The sequence below is a fragment of the Papaver somniferum genome, chromosome 7 (assembly GCF_003573695.1).
Source record: "Papaver somniferum cultivar HN1 chromosome 7, ASM357369v1, whole genome shotgun sequence".
NCBI classification, from domain to species: domain Eukaryota; kingdom Viridiplantae; phylum Streptophyta; class Magnoliopsida; order Ranunculales; family Papaveraceae; genus Papaver; species Papaver somniferum.
In genome coordinates this window covers 26,430,054-26,447,132 of record NC_039364.1, presented here as the reverse complement: position 1 = coordinate 26,447,132, position 17,079 = coordinate 26,430,054, and the positions used below count along the sequence as shown (strand labels likewise).

General features: G+C 36.6%; 2 protein-coding genes across 4 annotated transcripts; both read right to left on the bottom strand.

Moving 5' to 3' along the window:
* Window positions 1-2,165: 2,165 nt before the first annotated feature.
* On the bottom strand, window positions 2,166-4,203 carry LOC113296763. 3 transcript variants are annotated; one of them, XR_003333118.1, is made up of 4 exons: window positions 3,672-4,203; window positions 3,251-3,584; window positions 2,809-2,936; window positions 2,166-2,689 (listed from the first exon to the last, which is right to left on the bottom strand). XR_003333118.1 is itself a non-coding variant. In XM_026545090.1 (3 exons), exons 1-2 carry the CDS (start codon window positions 3,939-3,941, stop codon window positions 3,252-3,254), a joined length of 603 nt encoding a protein of 200 aa, XP_026400875.1. In that variant the 5' UTR covers window positions 3,942-4,203; the 3' UTR covers window positions 2,166-2,689; window position 3,251. The 3 variants fall into 3 exon arrangements, 1 of the variants encoding a protein (XP_026400875.1); XR_003333119.1 differs by having other exon boundaries at window positions 2,890-2,936; XM_026545090.1 differs by lacking the exon at window positions 2,809-2,936.
* Window positions 4,204-4,346: 143 nt separating this feature from the next.
* On the bottom strand, window positions 4,347-10,224 carry LOC113300613 (actin-related protein 2/3 complex subunit 4). The gene is made up of 8 exons (XM_026549820.1): window positions 10,013-10,224; window positions 9,759-9,824; window positions 9,361-9,413; window positions 9,200-9,227; window positions 6,771-6,845; window positions 6,127-6,231; window positions 5,101-5,190; window positions 4,347-4,680 (listed from the first exon to the last, which is right to left on the bottom strand). Exons 1-8 carry the CDS (start codon window positions 10,013-10,015, stop codon window positions 4,591-4,593), a joined length of 510 nt encoding a protein of 169 aa, XP_026405605.1. The 5' UTR covers window positions 10,016-10,224; the 3' UTR covers window positions 4,347-4,590.
* Between the last annotated feature and the right edge of the window lie 6,855 nt (window positions 10,225-17,079).

Sequence of the window (17,079 nt, the reverse complement as noted above, 5' to 3'; positions counted from 1 at the left end):
GAGTACACCACCAAATCCAAAACAAGGCATAGAAGATAGCGAGCAATATATATGGGTACATGATCTTTTCACTCAAGACAACATGCATTGGAACATTGATTTGCTTCATCATTTTTTTGATAATTCTACAGTAAATTTCATTTTGAATATGAGGATTCTTTTTGTGGATGAAGACAAACTTATCTGGAGTTTAACAAAAAATGGAGTTTTCTCGTTAAAGTCTGCATACAATAAGTTGCATGAGATAAGTCTTGGGAATTTGCGAGATTCACAAAAAATCCAAAACTCAAATATCAGTTGGAAGAAGTTTTTTGGAGTATACAGACTTGTTATAGGGTTAAGCACTTTTGGTGGAAATGTCTATCAGATACTTTGCCAACCAAAGTCAGGCTCTCAATGAGTTGTAGATACATAAATCATCTATGTCCTCTCTGCAATCAGTCTGATGAATCTCTAATGCACATCCTCTTTTACTGTCCTTTCTCTAGAGCAGTTTGGATGCAAATTGGCGAGTATCTTAGCAGTGGTTCATAATAATATCACTGCTCTGTTCGAAAGTTGGATGATTTAAGTACAACATCAGTCGGCTCAAGCTGCTTGGCCGAATACTGCAATGATAATCTCATGGTCTATCTGGAATGAGAGATGCGAAGTTCAATTTCAAGAAAAGAAAGTTGTCCCTATAGTTACTGCTAGAAGGGCTCTCACTTTTACTAGCTATATTGAGAACCTCAATTCTAGATCTTTGGCTAATCATAATATAGGATTGTCGACTAGGATGAATTTACCAAAGTGGAAACCACCCGCATATCTTTTTTTCTTCAAATAACTGTGATGCTAATACAAGACTAGCAGGCATTACTATGGCATTACGTGACTATGCAAGTAAGTGGTGGGGTTGCAAATCCAAATGCTATGCAGGAATAATGAGTTCAGAACAAACAAGCAGAATGCCTGGTTTTCTTTGATGCAGTTAGGTATTGAGCTAAGATACACACACATTGTCTTCAAAACAGAATTACAATGAATAGAGAATTATATCAACAACTCTGCACAAGTCATTGAGAACCTCAAAAAGTTAAAATGGAAATGTAATTTTATTCCTAGAATCTATAATAAACCTTCTTAGAATCTATAGTAAACCTGCTGATAAACTAGCTAAGTATAGCAGGCAGAACGATGTTACTAGAGTTTAGTTAGATGAGCCTCCTAGTATAATTTATCTTTTACTAGACACCGAAAGTATTTCAAGTTAATAAAATTTCTTCCTCAAATAAAAAGGATTAAGGTATTTCAGGTTTTCCTTGGAATTCCAAAACCCCACTTTTTTAGCCTCCTAGAATTTAGATAGGATACACTATTCTTATCTTGGCATGAAATAAGCACCCACATAAACACAATATACAATTGTTTCGTGTTAACTTGTATACCCGTATACAAATTAACAAGGGTATATTTTACTTTACATAGGAAATTGAAACAGGTTACACAGGCAATTAATAATCTAGCCTCAGCCACCATAGAAATTATTGTTCCAATAGTACCCTTTGGTTTTGTTAATGGAAATTAATTAAATAATCAATCCCAACCTTTCCTCTCTTTCTCTCTTATTTCCTTTGTTATCTTCTCCTCCTCCATTTTTATTTCACGAGAAACGACATCCATCATCTCCATTCTTATACTGATACAGTAAAATCTTAATGATATCATATGATGGGTGCTAGTATAAATTATTATAAACTAGATCCATACTCAGTAACACATCGGAGGCTAGTTTTGTATATTGATGAATGACATGCAAAATCTAAAAGGATGATGGAAAAAGAATTGGGTGTTCACCAAATTAAATCAGAAGAAGATGTTTATTAATTCGTCGAATCTCCCATCAAAGGGTCTTCATTAATTTAACCCTGCGTTTAATTAAGAATTTGGGTTTGTTCCGTTGATTCAAGATGTTTATCAGCAGGAGAAAGTTGTTCACAGATCGCAACCAAACGCATCAACAGCAGCAACAAAAGCTTTTTAATTCCAACTGCAACTTCTTGCATTTGTATCCGAATTGAGGGGATCTGATGAGACTTTATGAAGACGTTCAAGAGTAAACGAAAGAAGTTCCGAAACATATGGTTGTTGAGAAACAGAAGCAAGATGTACAACACTTGAGGTAGCCATTGTTGAATCTTCTGATGAATCCATTAATTAATTGATGAATACAAATTCGACCCAATGAAAATCATAGGATCGGATTTTTGAAGAGAAACTTCACTGATATAGAGATTTTTGGTTTTTTCAGATCCAAGAGAAAGAGTTTGGAGTTGGTGTACTGGTTTTGATTTTCATCAGCGGTCTTATAACTCTTATTAGACAGAGAAAGAGAAAACTCAATGGTCTGGTTGCAGAGTAAAAAAAGATTTGATTTAGAAGGGTATTACCGGAAGTAGCTAGGTAGAATCTCCTTAACATATGCTCCGGTGTACAAGTTAACATTTGCCTAAAAGATAACCCAACCACAATCTTAGTGTTGCTTTTGTCTAAAACCTTTTTCTTTAAAGTAATAGCAGGTTGTTTCGAAACTTCATCTTCCACTTTTTTGTTATGATTGATGGACTTCTGTCTCAGTGCTTGAGCAGAACTCTTTAGTCTCTCCCCTTCTGCTTTGCTTGCATTTTGGATATAAGTTGCATAAACTCTGCGGATAGTAAAAGAATATCAAAGTCAAACCATATTTAAATAATACAAACAATTAACAAAAAGAAAAGAAGAAATATCCCAGCTTTGGGTTTTTGATAAGGTCTATTTTTGGTTCACCTTTTACAAACTAATCCAGTAGAAACACTCCATGCCATGCTAAAAAAATAAAACTGGCCAGGACGGTGTGGAAGGGAGTACCAGAGAGAACTTGGTGTATATCCATTTGTTAGAGTACAAACCAATTCCTAAGAGAAGTCACAAACCAAAGAAGCGTATCAATTACTTTTCATGCTATACAATAACTGTTACTCTTAGAATTTGTTGCGTGATAACCTTATCTTCAGAAAATAGAGTTCACAAACGAACAGGAGGAATGGACCTTAGGTAAATGCTACACTAATTTGCTTCTGAACTAATAAACAATCTAACCTTCTAAACCAATCAAGAATACTAAGTTCATCAGACGAAAAACAAACAATTCAAAAGTATGCAATACTTGTACAAGAATTATATCCCGTTAATATGCCATAGATAAATAACAAAAGAGTAAAAAACGTACTTCACTTGCGGAATCCTAACACCAAGCGTGCAACATCTTCTTTCCTTGCTAGAAACATCAAGAACTTTTTCTTCTTGACACGTTTCCGTTTCCCTTCACAATACTCTACGAACTCAACAAAGTTAGTAAAAATCGTTTCACTTGTTATCTTATGAACTTGTTTGACATCCGAAGGAACATAAAAATATTTAAGGACAACTGGATGATTCAAAATAGGTCCCAATTTCAGTCCTTCAAACTTTTCAATACCCTCACTTTTACAAATTGCAATCTCCAAATCATACACTGACGTAAATTTCCGCGCCAGAACGAAACAATGGATAAACGAATTAACCTAAGCAAAAAAACAAACATACCAAAATCAATTAACAAGTAAACACAAAAAAAAGAAAAACTGAAATCAAAACAAACAAAAAATTACCCTTGCTTCAGTTTTCATAAGAAGCTTCAACGATGGAATTTGATGTATTTGAAACCCTAGTGAAGCCCATGAATCTACTTGAAGATATATAAGTGCAGCTTGAGAGACTCCCCATGCCGTAACAGTATCACCAATTGCAAGAAGATTATCATGAGAATTCTTCACAGCGCTTTCAATTATGTACAGAGATGTAGTAGGGTTAGTATTGGGATGTTGTTGGATTGGGAAATTAGGGTTTCGGATGTAAGGATTTTGGCGGTTAAAATACATGGTTTGAGGATCTGATGATGAAGAAGAAAAAGGATGAGTTGGGAGGTGAGGGTTTTGGTTGAAGAAATCAGGATTGATAGGATGCTGTGGTGGTTGTTGCCGTACATGGGTACGGAGAAGCAGAAGAAAGAACAGCGGGAGAAAAGGGTTGATCTCTCTGTATCGGCGGTCTACCCTATATATATATATTATATCATACCAATCTGGTGTCGACCGGAAATTTGGAGAAGAGAGGTAATCTGGTGTCGATCTGTTTAGTGTGAACAAGAGGATGGTTGCTGGTAGGGAGACCAGATTTTGCTATTTAAGAGCCAGATCAGTCGCCTACTGTTGACTGGAGTCTAAGGTGGACCACACCCACATCGTTCTAGTAGATTTTACAAAAATAAATGACTTAGATTTTACAAAAATAAATGACTTAGAGCAAACCGAAAAAATAAATGACCAGTGGCCACAGATCGTAAAAATTAACATAACACTGGAAGTGAAGAAAATAAAAATAAAATATATAGTACATAATTCCATTTTTACATGTTTACAAAAATAATACTAAGCTGGATGATTTGGGAGATGCCTGATGTCTCCAGACAAAGGAGTCCCGTGTGAGTGTTCAAAACTCTTGAGGCATTAGTATGCCTGGACGGGGATATCACAAAAATTGTTTAAGAAATTCTGTTGCGACAAGTCGTCCTCGTGTATTCACGGACATCTTCAGCTCACTTATCTCCTTGTCAATATCCTGCATTTAGAGAATTAATAATTAGGAAATTAACATTTCTGCACAAAGAGAAAGATAAAAATGAAGTTATAGATCCTGCAAGCGCATTGACAGAAGTAAACACGCTTAAAGCTAATTTGGTACTTCTGATCTCATAGTAAAATGATCAAAAGTTTGTTCTGCTGCGCAACAAGTCTGAAGTTGCTAACCCCATACCACTGGAAGTCTGAAACCTTAAGAGGATTATCTATTCTGCAATTGTGATATATCAAAAAGTAGCCTGCTAAAGCAGTCGAAATATCAAAATCCACTTTCTTTATATTCTAGAACTTTTAACTGGGAAAACCAATAGTATATATATAAAAACACCTTACAAAAATCTACAATTAGGTTAATCAAGCAAAGGAAAAGGAAGATATATTAAGCATATAGAGATCTTGCCTCCATGAATTGCACAATAAAATCTATTAGCTTGTGCTTTTGCATATCTTCACAGTGATAGTTTGTAATAAGAAAGCTAATGTCATATCCCTGCAAAATGAATAAATGATGCAAAAATAACGGCATTAGTACACGACATTTCCCTTCCGGTTATCAAGCTCACAAAATAATCTGAGAATTTTCAGTAACATTTGAAAGACAACTCTTCAATGATACAACATAACAGGAGAGTAACATAGATGGTTGATGAGCAAACATGATAAGCAAAAACCAGCTCAGATGCCATAATCGGTACAATCCTAAAGTGTGGGCATCCTTGGATGATTCTCGTCAAAGGATATTAAAGGACATTACATGTCAAATAAAATCTGAGCAAAAAGAATACTTTCTTACTACTGAATAGAAAAAGAAAACAACACAAAAATAAAAAAAGGGAATCCAGAACAAAGCCCAATTCTAGTCTGACACCATCGGTAAATCAAAACAGAGTGTTCCTTCAACAGCTCCGCAAGGTGTTATTCATGACCATGAAACAAAGATGTCAAATTTGAGACACAAACAAGATTGTGCAGAGAGTTCAGTTCGACTTCAATTCAGATAATATAAGACTTTATCTTTCATTATCCTTGACCAGTTCCTTGGATGGGTCCAATATACCGTCAAGAACCATTTGCAATCCTGGATATGGATAATGGTAATGGATACCACTTGATACTAGGTATGCATAAAATTATGATATCGCACAGCAGTTTCAGAAACTTCATCTATTGAATCAATTCCCACTTGCCGCTTGTGCTTGTGGTCTTAATTACATATACATTAAAATGCTCTGCAGTATATGACTGCAAAATCACGTACTTTCTTGTTTAGTGCAAGTCAAATTAAAAATGCATCCTATTTCAAGATTTATTAGGATCGGGATCCATGCAAGCCATAAATGTCACATGCTACTGCAGAACTGAGTCAAGGTAAATGAAACAAGAAAGATTTTAATGAGAGATTGGTATGCAAGGAGCCAACACATACCTGTACTGGTTTTCTCCTCAATACTTGAAAAGCTTCTGCCCTCATCGACAAAAATCTAAGAAATTTCTTCGTTAGTATGTTTTCAAGCTCATCTGCCTGCTTAACCTAAACAAGAAGCAACAAATAAGCAACGAATAAGCAAATATTGAGATATACATCAACAAAATACAAAGAAAGAAGAAATAACATGCTATAAATGTTCAGATTCCCGAAATATCTTTGTAATTCCAGTACACATATAGTGCTATATGTCACTTACTATCTACTATGTATTAACATGACATTGTGCTAAAAGAACTGTAATGTTGGAGATATTGTGAGTTCTTCAAAGGGTGGATCCGTGGATGCATAAATACAACCACACCGGTTGCACGTCAAATCTTACACTAGTTTTTTCCCACCAAATCTAAATAACACGAACAATCGACGAGGTTCATCGAGTACAAAACTTCAGCATTTACATAATACAACAACTATTGGATAGGTTTAGCAGTATACCACAACAGGAACTTGATTTGAAAATTGAAATACGTGCGTGCAGGTTAAGATGACATGTTATTGCAAATATATATAGAGAGAGAATTATATCTTAGAATAATAAACATCAGAAACATCAAATAACAGAAGAGAAAAGTATTTAATACCTTGATACTTATGCGCAGGGAGTTAATGGATATCTCTATTAAACATTTTTCAGCCTCGTTTCGACAGATCAACACCTAAGACAACAACAGCAAAGTTATCAAGTAGTCATTCACCCAAAAGTTAATATAATAGACAAATACCATTTCAATCAGATAAAATACAGTAAAGGAAACAATCAATTACGTTTCTTAACTCTAAACGGACAAATTCATATTAACAATATGGCACACTGTATAAAGATAGAATCACAAAATGGCCTGTTGGTAATGGTTACACTACCATTATTCTTCCTATCAAGAATCCGCTGCCAGGTAATGGTTCGGAATACATTAGTCTCACTTGGTGTACATTATTATTATTATTGTTATCATTTATTTATTTATTATTTCTTTCACTTGTGTGTACATCATGCACAAGGATAAGTCACAATAGAGGGAAGCATAGCCTGATGAACCATGAGAACTTCACAGGGTGACAATATGTGTTAACATTCTACTATACACAAACAAGCCATTATAGTACAAGTAGTGACTGGACATCTGAATACGACATATATAGTTTGAGGATAACTGAGCAAGAACCATATTAACACTTTGACGCAGGAGGCCAACTACTCTTAAGCTGAATTTCATCTGTGATTATATGAGAGGATTTGGAGGGAACATAACCAAATGATCCTACATTCTGAGGAAAATGTTTCACAGACCATCCGTTTAAACTCCACCGAAACCGCCCTCTCATATGAGGCATTTTTCTCTTGTTCGTGGGGGACCCACCATTACACCAAAAAGGGTTATCCATTACCCTCTTTTAGGGCATACAATATTCAGAGAGTTAAAAGAAAAATGGTCTGTCCATAACTACTCTATCACACGTTGACATTGTTAAATTGACACTATCTTACACTTGCCGTAATTTTTGTATAGGGCCCGAATGAAAAGTGAAAACAAATAAGAAGCTAATTTGTCGTAATCAAATCTTCTAGTTGTGTCCTACACTCTCCCAAGAAAACAGCAAATTCCCTGACATATAACCTCACCATCTACCGGTTTGAAAATCAATCATTCGTTGTCAATGGTTGAAATTCAAACCGACAGATGATGAGGTTATATACCTCAAACTGCACTATGTTTTGGTGGGGGTGTAGTGCGTAATGTGAAAAGCATTGCACAAAAAATTTAGTTTCTTTCTTCGGGTCCCCATAAAAAATTGGGGTCAAAAGTACAAGATGACGTCAATTTAACAATGTCAACGACACCTCCTTTCTTATAAAAAATAAACAGTGGAGAAAATCACTTTGAGAATACAGGCATATAAATCTGTGAGCTACTCTAGATCAACGGTTTGGAATGTAAAACCCACGAATTGCTGTTTTCTTGGGATGCTCCCCTTGCAGTTTGTTTATTTTACATACAGTTTTCTTTTTCTACCTGATTTTCCACATTCTTTGGCATTGCTCTTTATACGTAAATGATTCCCAACAAGAAAAAGGTATGTTTCAGTTTTGTTTACTTGAATGAGTAGCAGTATGAAGTGTAACTTTAATAGGTACATTTAGTTGTCATGTGTACAAAAACATTTAACTCCATTTCTCATATAATCGTATTACAGTGAGACTCAAGAAAGTAAAACCAACCTAAGCTTTTCTCGGTGTGAAGTTTAGCATGGCAGAATCTCAAAATGCCTTGTTTGAAGGAGTCAATGTTAGAATTAAACTGTAAATTGTATTGAACCTTCGATATTGAAAGGCAAAAAGGCTACTAAAATTTGCACTTCTTCTGAAACAGGCAAATTTTAAATGGCACTTTTGCCTACTTAATTGGTTCCTAACTACAAATTACAATCAAAATCTAACAAAAAGCCCACAAAACACCACTTCTGACATTTGCAATTTCGCATCAAGTGATATTTTACCCATACCATTCAAGCACAAGCCTAATGAACACTCTACTTCAGAAAATATGGACAAGTGTTTAGATTTACGTGGCCTCCGTCTCCAAAGGAAGGCCCTATAGTGAAACAGAGACGAATTTATGACTCAGATTGATTTATAGCCTATGATTGCCTGGACTCTTTTGAAGGTTAGCCATAACAGGCGGGAATAGGTTGGGGGGTTCAATCTTTTGAACAAGACTCTAGTTTTGAAATCAAATATGGGCAGAAATTCTAGTTTTGAATCAAATATGGACGGAAACATGAAGGAGAACGAATAATAAGAATAATGTAAAGGGAAAATACATCCATGTTCCATTTCTTAAACTAAGGATATAAAACTATCGGGTTCTAAGCTCAACAAACATATAGAAAATAATTTAACCTGCAGAAACGGTGACCAACCATATGTTTATGAAATCTGCAGTCACACTAAAGGAGAGACTGAGGAGTTAAAAATAGACTCGCCAATTGCTTCCACAAAGAAAATACTTACAGGATTTAGTAGAAGTTCTGGGCTGGTTCTGAAGAATGCAAAGCACAATTTCAGGTAATTTCAAGCGAATCATTATTGGTGTTCTGAACAACGACCAGAAGTACAATCCAAAATGAACACACAAGTGTAACTAGTTGACACTTCACAAGAGAGAAACTCACTTTAGCTCAACCTCCGGCTTGTTATGTCTTTCAACTTCTTGGCAAGGAAAATTCTGCACGCAACAAGAAAATGAATGGATGAAAAGAGAAACCCTATAGCATCTCTAACCAATGCAGTAAGCTACATGCATGAGTTTCTGAATTAGTATCATATGATTGTGTAGCAAAATAAGAGCAAATTTGAGCAAGAGACGTGTAATTAAAACCATAATGATACTTGAGGTCCGCAAAAAGACGCATCTCTATGGCAATGCGCAAAGAATTGTGATGTCCGTTCCCTCAGTTGATACCAATAACTTTCTTTCCATTAAAAACTAAATCAGAAGAAGTCTTGATCTTTAATTCATTTTATTCGAAGAGATAATTACCAAAACAACTAAATGCAACCAAGCAAATACCTGCAAGCACATAGCAGCTTCCAGTGTGTTCCGTATACACGTCAAATAAGAGCGTGATGTATTTGCCTAGAAACATTCAATCACCAGAAAGGAAATGAGTGAATCATGAAACAAATGTATGTAAATTTCTCTCAATAATACAATGAAATGTACAAAAAAATGTTCGCATTAAAACCCTCAATCTGTTATCGAACTGTTTTCACGCCATTATTTATGGATTTCTTACAAAAATTAGGTCTAGATCGAAATCTTACCATGAAATGAATGTTAGGGTTACACTCTGGTTCTACCAAGCAAATTGTTAGGGCTCCAGTTCGGGCATTCAGTGCTAACTGGTCAGTTTGGTTGTAATTTTGAACGATAATTGCACCTTTGGGAATTAAAGAGCCAAATCTAGAAGAACAAGAAAATTTAGACGGAAACAGTTGAATATGTCTAATTTATTTTCTCCCAGTTTGATACTCGGGAGTCGGGACTGTGATAGTCCAGCTCCAGCCCAACTCCTCCTAAAAAGTTATTAGGTTCGGACCGTTCCAGCTTGATGTTTAGGCTAATTCCTATAGGCTAGATTGAACTGTTAGATTGGCCAAAAAGTGTTACAAATCAAGAAAAAAATGTGGAAAAAAAGTTAACACTACTTCTTTATACTTCTCTCTCCTACCAACTGCTCGCAGTCCAATTATCAGCGAGATTGAAACGTTGAATCATTCAGCGTTGAAAAGTGACATAAACGCTGAACCATTCAGCGCTCTATATTTTTTATTAAATTTTTAGAGAGAATGTGATGGAGAGAGAGGAAAAAGAGAGGGAGAGAGAGAGAGGGGAAATAGAGGGAGAACGTGATGGAGAGAGGAAAAAAAAGGGAGAGAGAGGAAAAGAGGGAGAGAGAGAGGAAAAAGAAGGAGAGAGAAATGGTAATAATTAGTTGTTTGGAAAATAAATTCATATAACGTTGAACCATTCAGCGTTTCGCTGCTAGATTAGCAATACCATAGGACTTAGGAGGTTGCCCTGGCTGACGTGGATGACCAATCTAGCTGTTAGATATCTAGCCCATAGGGGTTAACCTTAAGACAGCTGGTTCCAGTTTCTGCTGGTTTTGTTAGTCATAAGACTCGGAACCAATACACCTTGTTTGTTTTTTCCTGATTCGTCTGAATCTGACTGATATCACCAGACTCATATGAATCCGAGTCATCTGATTCAGTATGTTTATTTTTTGAGTCAGATCTGACTCATCTGCCTCAAAAATATGTAAGTCAGTGGCTTGGTCCCAGGAGTCAGGAGTATTTTTTTTTCTTGACTCAAATGGGTCCAAGATAGAGGTTAGGACTGAGTCAGATCGCAAGTCGGATCTGATTCAAAATCAAAAACAAACGAACTGACTCGATCAAGTCAGAGGTTGAGTCAGATTCAGACACTGAGTCAGCAAAAAACAAATACACTCTTAGTGCATGTTCGTTTTTATCTCTCGATTTAACGGAATGCTGGGATAGAATTCATGACCAGATTACCACTATAAATTTGAAGCTTTCAACCCAACTCCAATCGCAACGTTCATTGTTATGGCATACGTTGTATTATTGAGTATGTTGATATTGATTATCATCTCTACAACCACAACTACCCGAGATACAACAAATAATTAACACTACCATAAAGAAAAACAGTTATGTTATCGTCTTTGATAATATTGTGAATTGTGAAGGTAAAATACTCACCAACCACGTGGAAATTTTTGTAAGGATCGAACTATGAAAAGGAAGATCATGTAAAATACTGTAAAAATCTCAAAGAATATTCTATCTTTTATCGAGATACCTACCACCAATTAGAGATGAGAACACGTGGAAAGTTAGTGACATCATCACGACCGAGTTCAAACCAAGAGACAAAGCAGTTAATGGAAGTAGTAGCAATGTGAAAAAGAGGGGGTCTAACAACCACATCCAATATTTTGTTCGGCGATCTTTATAGACTAACTCTAATATAATTCCAAGAGAATCAACTAGACAGTCAGACTCAATCAAGGAAAAACATCCGAGTCATATCTCAATTTCTCAATATAATCTGCAATCGAACAGATAGAAGTATGTGAGCCTGATTGATATAAGAAATAACTTGAACGATACCAAAGATCAATGTTCAGGTGTCAACCAATTTTGATCAACAACCAAAGGTCGGATTTACCAATTGATTGAACTACGCACAACCTGTGATATTTCAATTATATAAGCAAATATAATGCGGAAAAGTAATAACACATACATCAGAAGTTTTGTTAACGAGGAAACTGATAGACGCATTTATGTGTCTAATATAGCTCATTTGTATATATTGTTAGTGCTCGATATCGTACTTATTTGGTTATTTTATTTATTTGTAGGTGTTTTTGGAAGAATAATACTTTGTGGCGAAATTGGCTAAAAATATGGCATTTGGACCTCCGTAGATAGCATACCGGAAGTACCCCAGAAATACCCCGGAGGAACCCCGAAAAAGTGCGGAAAACATCCCAGAAGAATTGCTAAAGGCACCCCTAATTTGGATAAGGTGCACCCCATTTCAGGGCATGTACTAAAGGGACACCGGAACTGGATAGGGGGAGGTCATCTTCAAAGTTTCAAAACTGGATTTTGGCGGGAAAAGAACTCTGCAGAAGAACAGTTTTAGGGGTTCGAATTTGAGCGAGTTTTAAGGAGATTCAACATCGGATTTTCACTGGGCTGGACTTCCTAGACTATAAAAAGATCAGTATAAGAAATTTAACCCAACCAATTGGGCTGGAATGACCGGGAGAATGGATCAAAGTCCAAACAGGACAGTACCGTGCTGTTCACTTTCAAATATTTGTGAGAGATTTGTGGAAGACTTTTACGCTAGATAACTATGCACCTAGTCTTGTTCAAGTCTTAAGAGAAGTTTGGAGCGTAATAACTGGCCAGAGGACGCGTACAAAGCAACAGAAAAGAGATTATTCTTTCAACTGCTCGAGAAGAAAAAAAGAGAAATACTCTCGGATTTGCACGAGAATTTTGGTTATGTTGGCTATATAAAGCATTGCTTCGAGTCTTAGAAGGTTGGGAGAAGAGTTTGGAGAGAAATAGGAGAGAGTTCAGAGCCGAAACGAGGAAGATACCATTGATTGTTGCTGCTGCTGCTGCTGTTCAAGGAGGAAGACGAAGAACGAAGAACAGACGCTCCTGGAGCGTCGTTCTTCAATAGCACCTACAGCAGCATAACTGTGTCGTTATTTTGCTGCAGTTCAGAAGTATCGTTTACAGGCAGTCTTTTTTCGAACATTGTAACAGTCACGCTGTAACACTTATACAGCGTTGCAAAAATTCTGTTAAACACCATATCATCAATAAAAACATCTATTTAGCCATGAATTTATCTTGTGAGTGTGTTTTTGGGATGAGGAGCTAAACCCAAACCCAGGGGTGACAGAGGAAGCCATTCTCACAATAATTATGTGGTAATCTCTATTTTATTAATTTATGCAATATTTTTATATGATTGATTGCATTGATAAAAATGATTTAAATGGTTTTTATTAATCAACTGTGTTTTCCCTTGATAATGCATGCTTAGTTTTAAACTCTTGATGCATTATACTTGTGATTAACATTTGATATTTTGGAAAATCTGCTTTTGGCAATATTTAGAATCAACCAAATTATTTAAATTGCATAGTAAAAAAATATTAGATCACATAAGTATTGTTGAATGGTGGAATCTTAACCCCTATTTCTCAATAAAATTTTACGTCAGTTTGCTATTTTCAAATCTAGAAATTTTGTTACCTTCACAAGTCTGAAAAGAACCTTTTTACCACTACAAGTACAACCAATTTGAAAAAACCATCAAATTTTTGGCGCCGCTGCCGGGGACCTGTGTTTAGTTAGCATTTTTTAAAATTTTTTTTTTATTATTTATTTGTTCTTCTTTACGTTTCTGGTTTTTTGTCTTTTTCTTTCATATTCTTGAAGTTGGAGCGAAAGAAATTTTTGCCAAAGTTTTTGGTGGACATTTAAAGACTTGGAGTAAAAGGCAAAGCAAAAGGAGCAAAAGAAGAAGAATTTTATTTATTTTTTTTGATAAAAAGAGAGAGAAAAAAAAGAGAGACATTTTTATTTTTGTAATTTTTTTTATACTTTCTTTTCTTTTGTATTTTTTTTATGGACTTTGGACATTAATTTTTGGACATTTTTATTTTTATTTTTATACCCTACGGAAGGGTACCCTTAAATACAAACTGTGTGCAGGGAAGGACGGCGATTACGATATCGTCTCGGCCCCTCGAGTTCGTACATGACATAGGAGTCGTGGCCCGAGTCGACTTCAACGGTTCATCCCCCGTCTGGTATGGGAGGTAAGTCCAATCGAAACACTCGCGAATCTCCTGCAAGCGGGTTACTGTATTCCTTAAGGTGATAATTTTTTGAGGACGAACCGGACTGTTTTTATATTCCTAGTAAAGGGCAAGGCCTGACCTAAACAAGATAAGGGTTCGGATTTCATCACCGCTCCCTTCTTGCCCGCCTTAGGAAAGCGAAACCTAAAGCGAACCTAATCCTAAAATTTGGACTAGAAAGAGACCTATAGGGTATCGATCTTAACAGGACAATCATTCGAAAAATATCGGTTACTCTTTTAAGCACACCTCGAAGTTCTTGACGGTTTCTGCGAGTTGAATGTGTGACTGCGCCGCATTGGATCGGTGAGGTTTTGGGTATCAAAGCTCCACTGAGCTTCCCTCGCCTCGATTCAACTTGCTTTAACTCGGATTGATTCCAGAGGGGTTTGCTTAAATTGTAACGAATTCCCTTTCGAAGGATTAGAAGCTGGTCTAGAAACAATCTAAGTGGAGCCATCATGCTTGTTGTTTGCTAGAAATCTTTAGGTTTGCTGTGGTAAAGTCGAGTCAGCCTGCTGTGTGATTGCTAGAACCTTCCTGTTAGGATTTTTATTTCTCTTTGAATTCTTTTTAGTGTATGCCCGATTTTGTTAATAGGGCTTGGAAAAGAGATACTCTAGGTCGATTGATTAGCGAAAAACCTAGTAGTTCTTCTGATTTAAGCAGGGAGCTCGAAGACTCTTCTTTGGAGAGCCCTGTTTTTGGAAATTTCAGTTTTGTGAATTTATCTCTCAGTGATAAAAGTACCCCTAGTACTCCAGTTGTGCCAACGATGGCAACTTTGAAAGATTACATGTTCCCAACTAGGACCAACCGAGCTTCATGCATTAAATTGCCAGCCACTACGGCTAATTTTGAGATAAAACTTAGTATTCTTCAGATGATCCCTATATTCTTAGGAAAAGATGATGAGAACCCTTATTTCCATATTAGGGACTTTGAGGAAATCTGTGGAACAATTAAAATAAAAGACCTTACTGATGAAGTCTTGAAACTTAAGATGTTTCCCTTTTCTTTGAGAGACAAAGCCAAGACCTGGATGAACAACCTACCGTATGAATCCATAGAAACATGGCAGGAACTTATTGCTGCTTTCTATATGAAGTTCTATCCTAAGCATAAAACTGCAGCTGTTAGGCAGAAAATTAGTGCTAGTGTGCAACAAGAGGGAGAGTCTCTTTATAGGTTTTTAGAGCGATTCAATGATCTCCTATCTCAGTGTCCTCACCATGGATTTGATAATATGAAACTCGTACATATTATTTATGATGGTTTAGACTATTCAACCAAAGCCATGGTTGAGTCTATGTGCGCTGGTGAGTTCACTAGTAAAAATGCGGATGATGCTTTTACCTTCTTAGGAGCTATCGCTGAAAAATCCCAACAGTGGGAATCTTGTGTTGAACCCCCTAAAAGACTCTTGGTCAATAGAAGTAGCACGAATATGGTAGATACGAGTTTTGCGTCAGATGCTAAGTTTGCTGCTTTGTCCAGAAGGTTAGAAGCTTTGGAATTGAATCAATCTAAACATAGGTCTCTTGTTGAACCTAATGATAGGAATAGAGCCTCTCAAGTCTCTAGTTGTGGAATAGAACCCGATAATTCATTTTGGGAAGGTCAAGTTAGTGAAGAACAAGCCCATGATGTCTATAACAACGCTAGGTTTGAGAACCGTCAGAAGTTTGACCCATACTCAGAAACCTACAACCCTGGTTGGAGAAACCATCCTAATTTCTCTTGGTCTAAGGGCCAGAGTCAAGGCCAGTCTAGCAATTCTCAGCCTCCCCCAGGTTTTGGTTTAAAGAATTCTTCAGGTCAGACCCAGTTTCAGAACACTTCTGAGAAAAAGATCTCTACCTTGGAGGAAGCTATCACTATGTTAGTAAGTAACCATGACATGCTATCAAAGAACCACATGAGCTTTCAACAAGAAACTAGGAAGGAATTGAAGAATACTTCTCAGAGTCTTGCCAAGTTAGAACTTCAAGTAGGACAAATAGCTAAGTTTATAAGTGAGAGAGAAAATGGAAGGTTCCCTAGTCATACTGATCCTAACCCCAAAGGAGAGAAATCGTACAATCATGTGAATGCTGTCACAACCCTGAGGAGTGGAAAGAAAGTTGACAACAAGGTTTACATGCCTGATAGTGAACATGCTATAGTTCACCCTGCTGAGCCAGAAAATGAGGAGACTGATAGAGTCTCCAAAGAGACCAATAAGGGTCCTGATGAGCCCGACTTTGTTCCCAGAGCCCCGTTTCCCCAACTGCTAGTTTCGACTAAGAGGGAGTCCAACTTTAATGATATATTGGAGGTTTTTAAGAAGGTTAATATCAACCTTCCATTATTAGATGCAATTAGGCAGATTCCCTCTTATGCAAAGTTCCTTAAGGACTTGTGTACGCGAAAGCGTAAGCTCAGTGTCCATAAGAAAGCCTTCATAGCTAGTCATGTGAGTTCTATTATTCAGAATACCACTACTCCTAAGTATAAAGACCCAGGGTCCCCTACCATTGCTTGTACAATAGGTAAATACCGTGTTGAGAAAGCGTTGCTTGACTTAGGAGCCAGTGTGAACTTACTTCCGTACCATGTGTACCTTAAGCTAGGACTTGGTGAGATGAAACCTACCCAGGTAACACTTCAGTTAGCTGATAGGTCCGTTAAAGTTCCTCGTGGTGTGATCGAGGATGTTCTCATAAAGGTTGACAAGTTTATTTATCCAGTGGATTTTATTATTCTAAATACCCAACCTGTCCCTGACCCAGAGAACCAAATACCAGTGATTTTAGGTCGCCCGTTTTTAGCCACGTCTAATGCAATCATAAAATGTCGAAATGGTATTATGAATCTATCCTTTGGTAATATGACTATTGAGTTGAATATTTTTAATGTCAATAA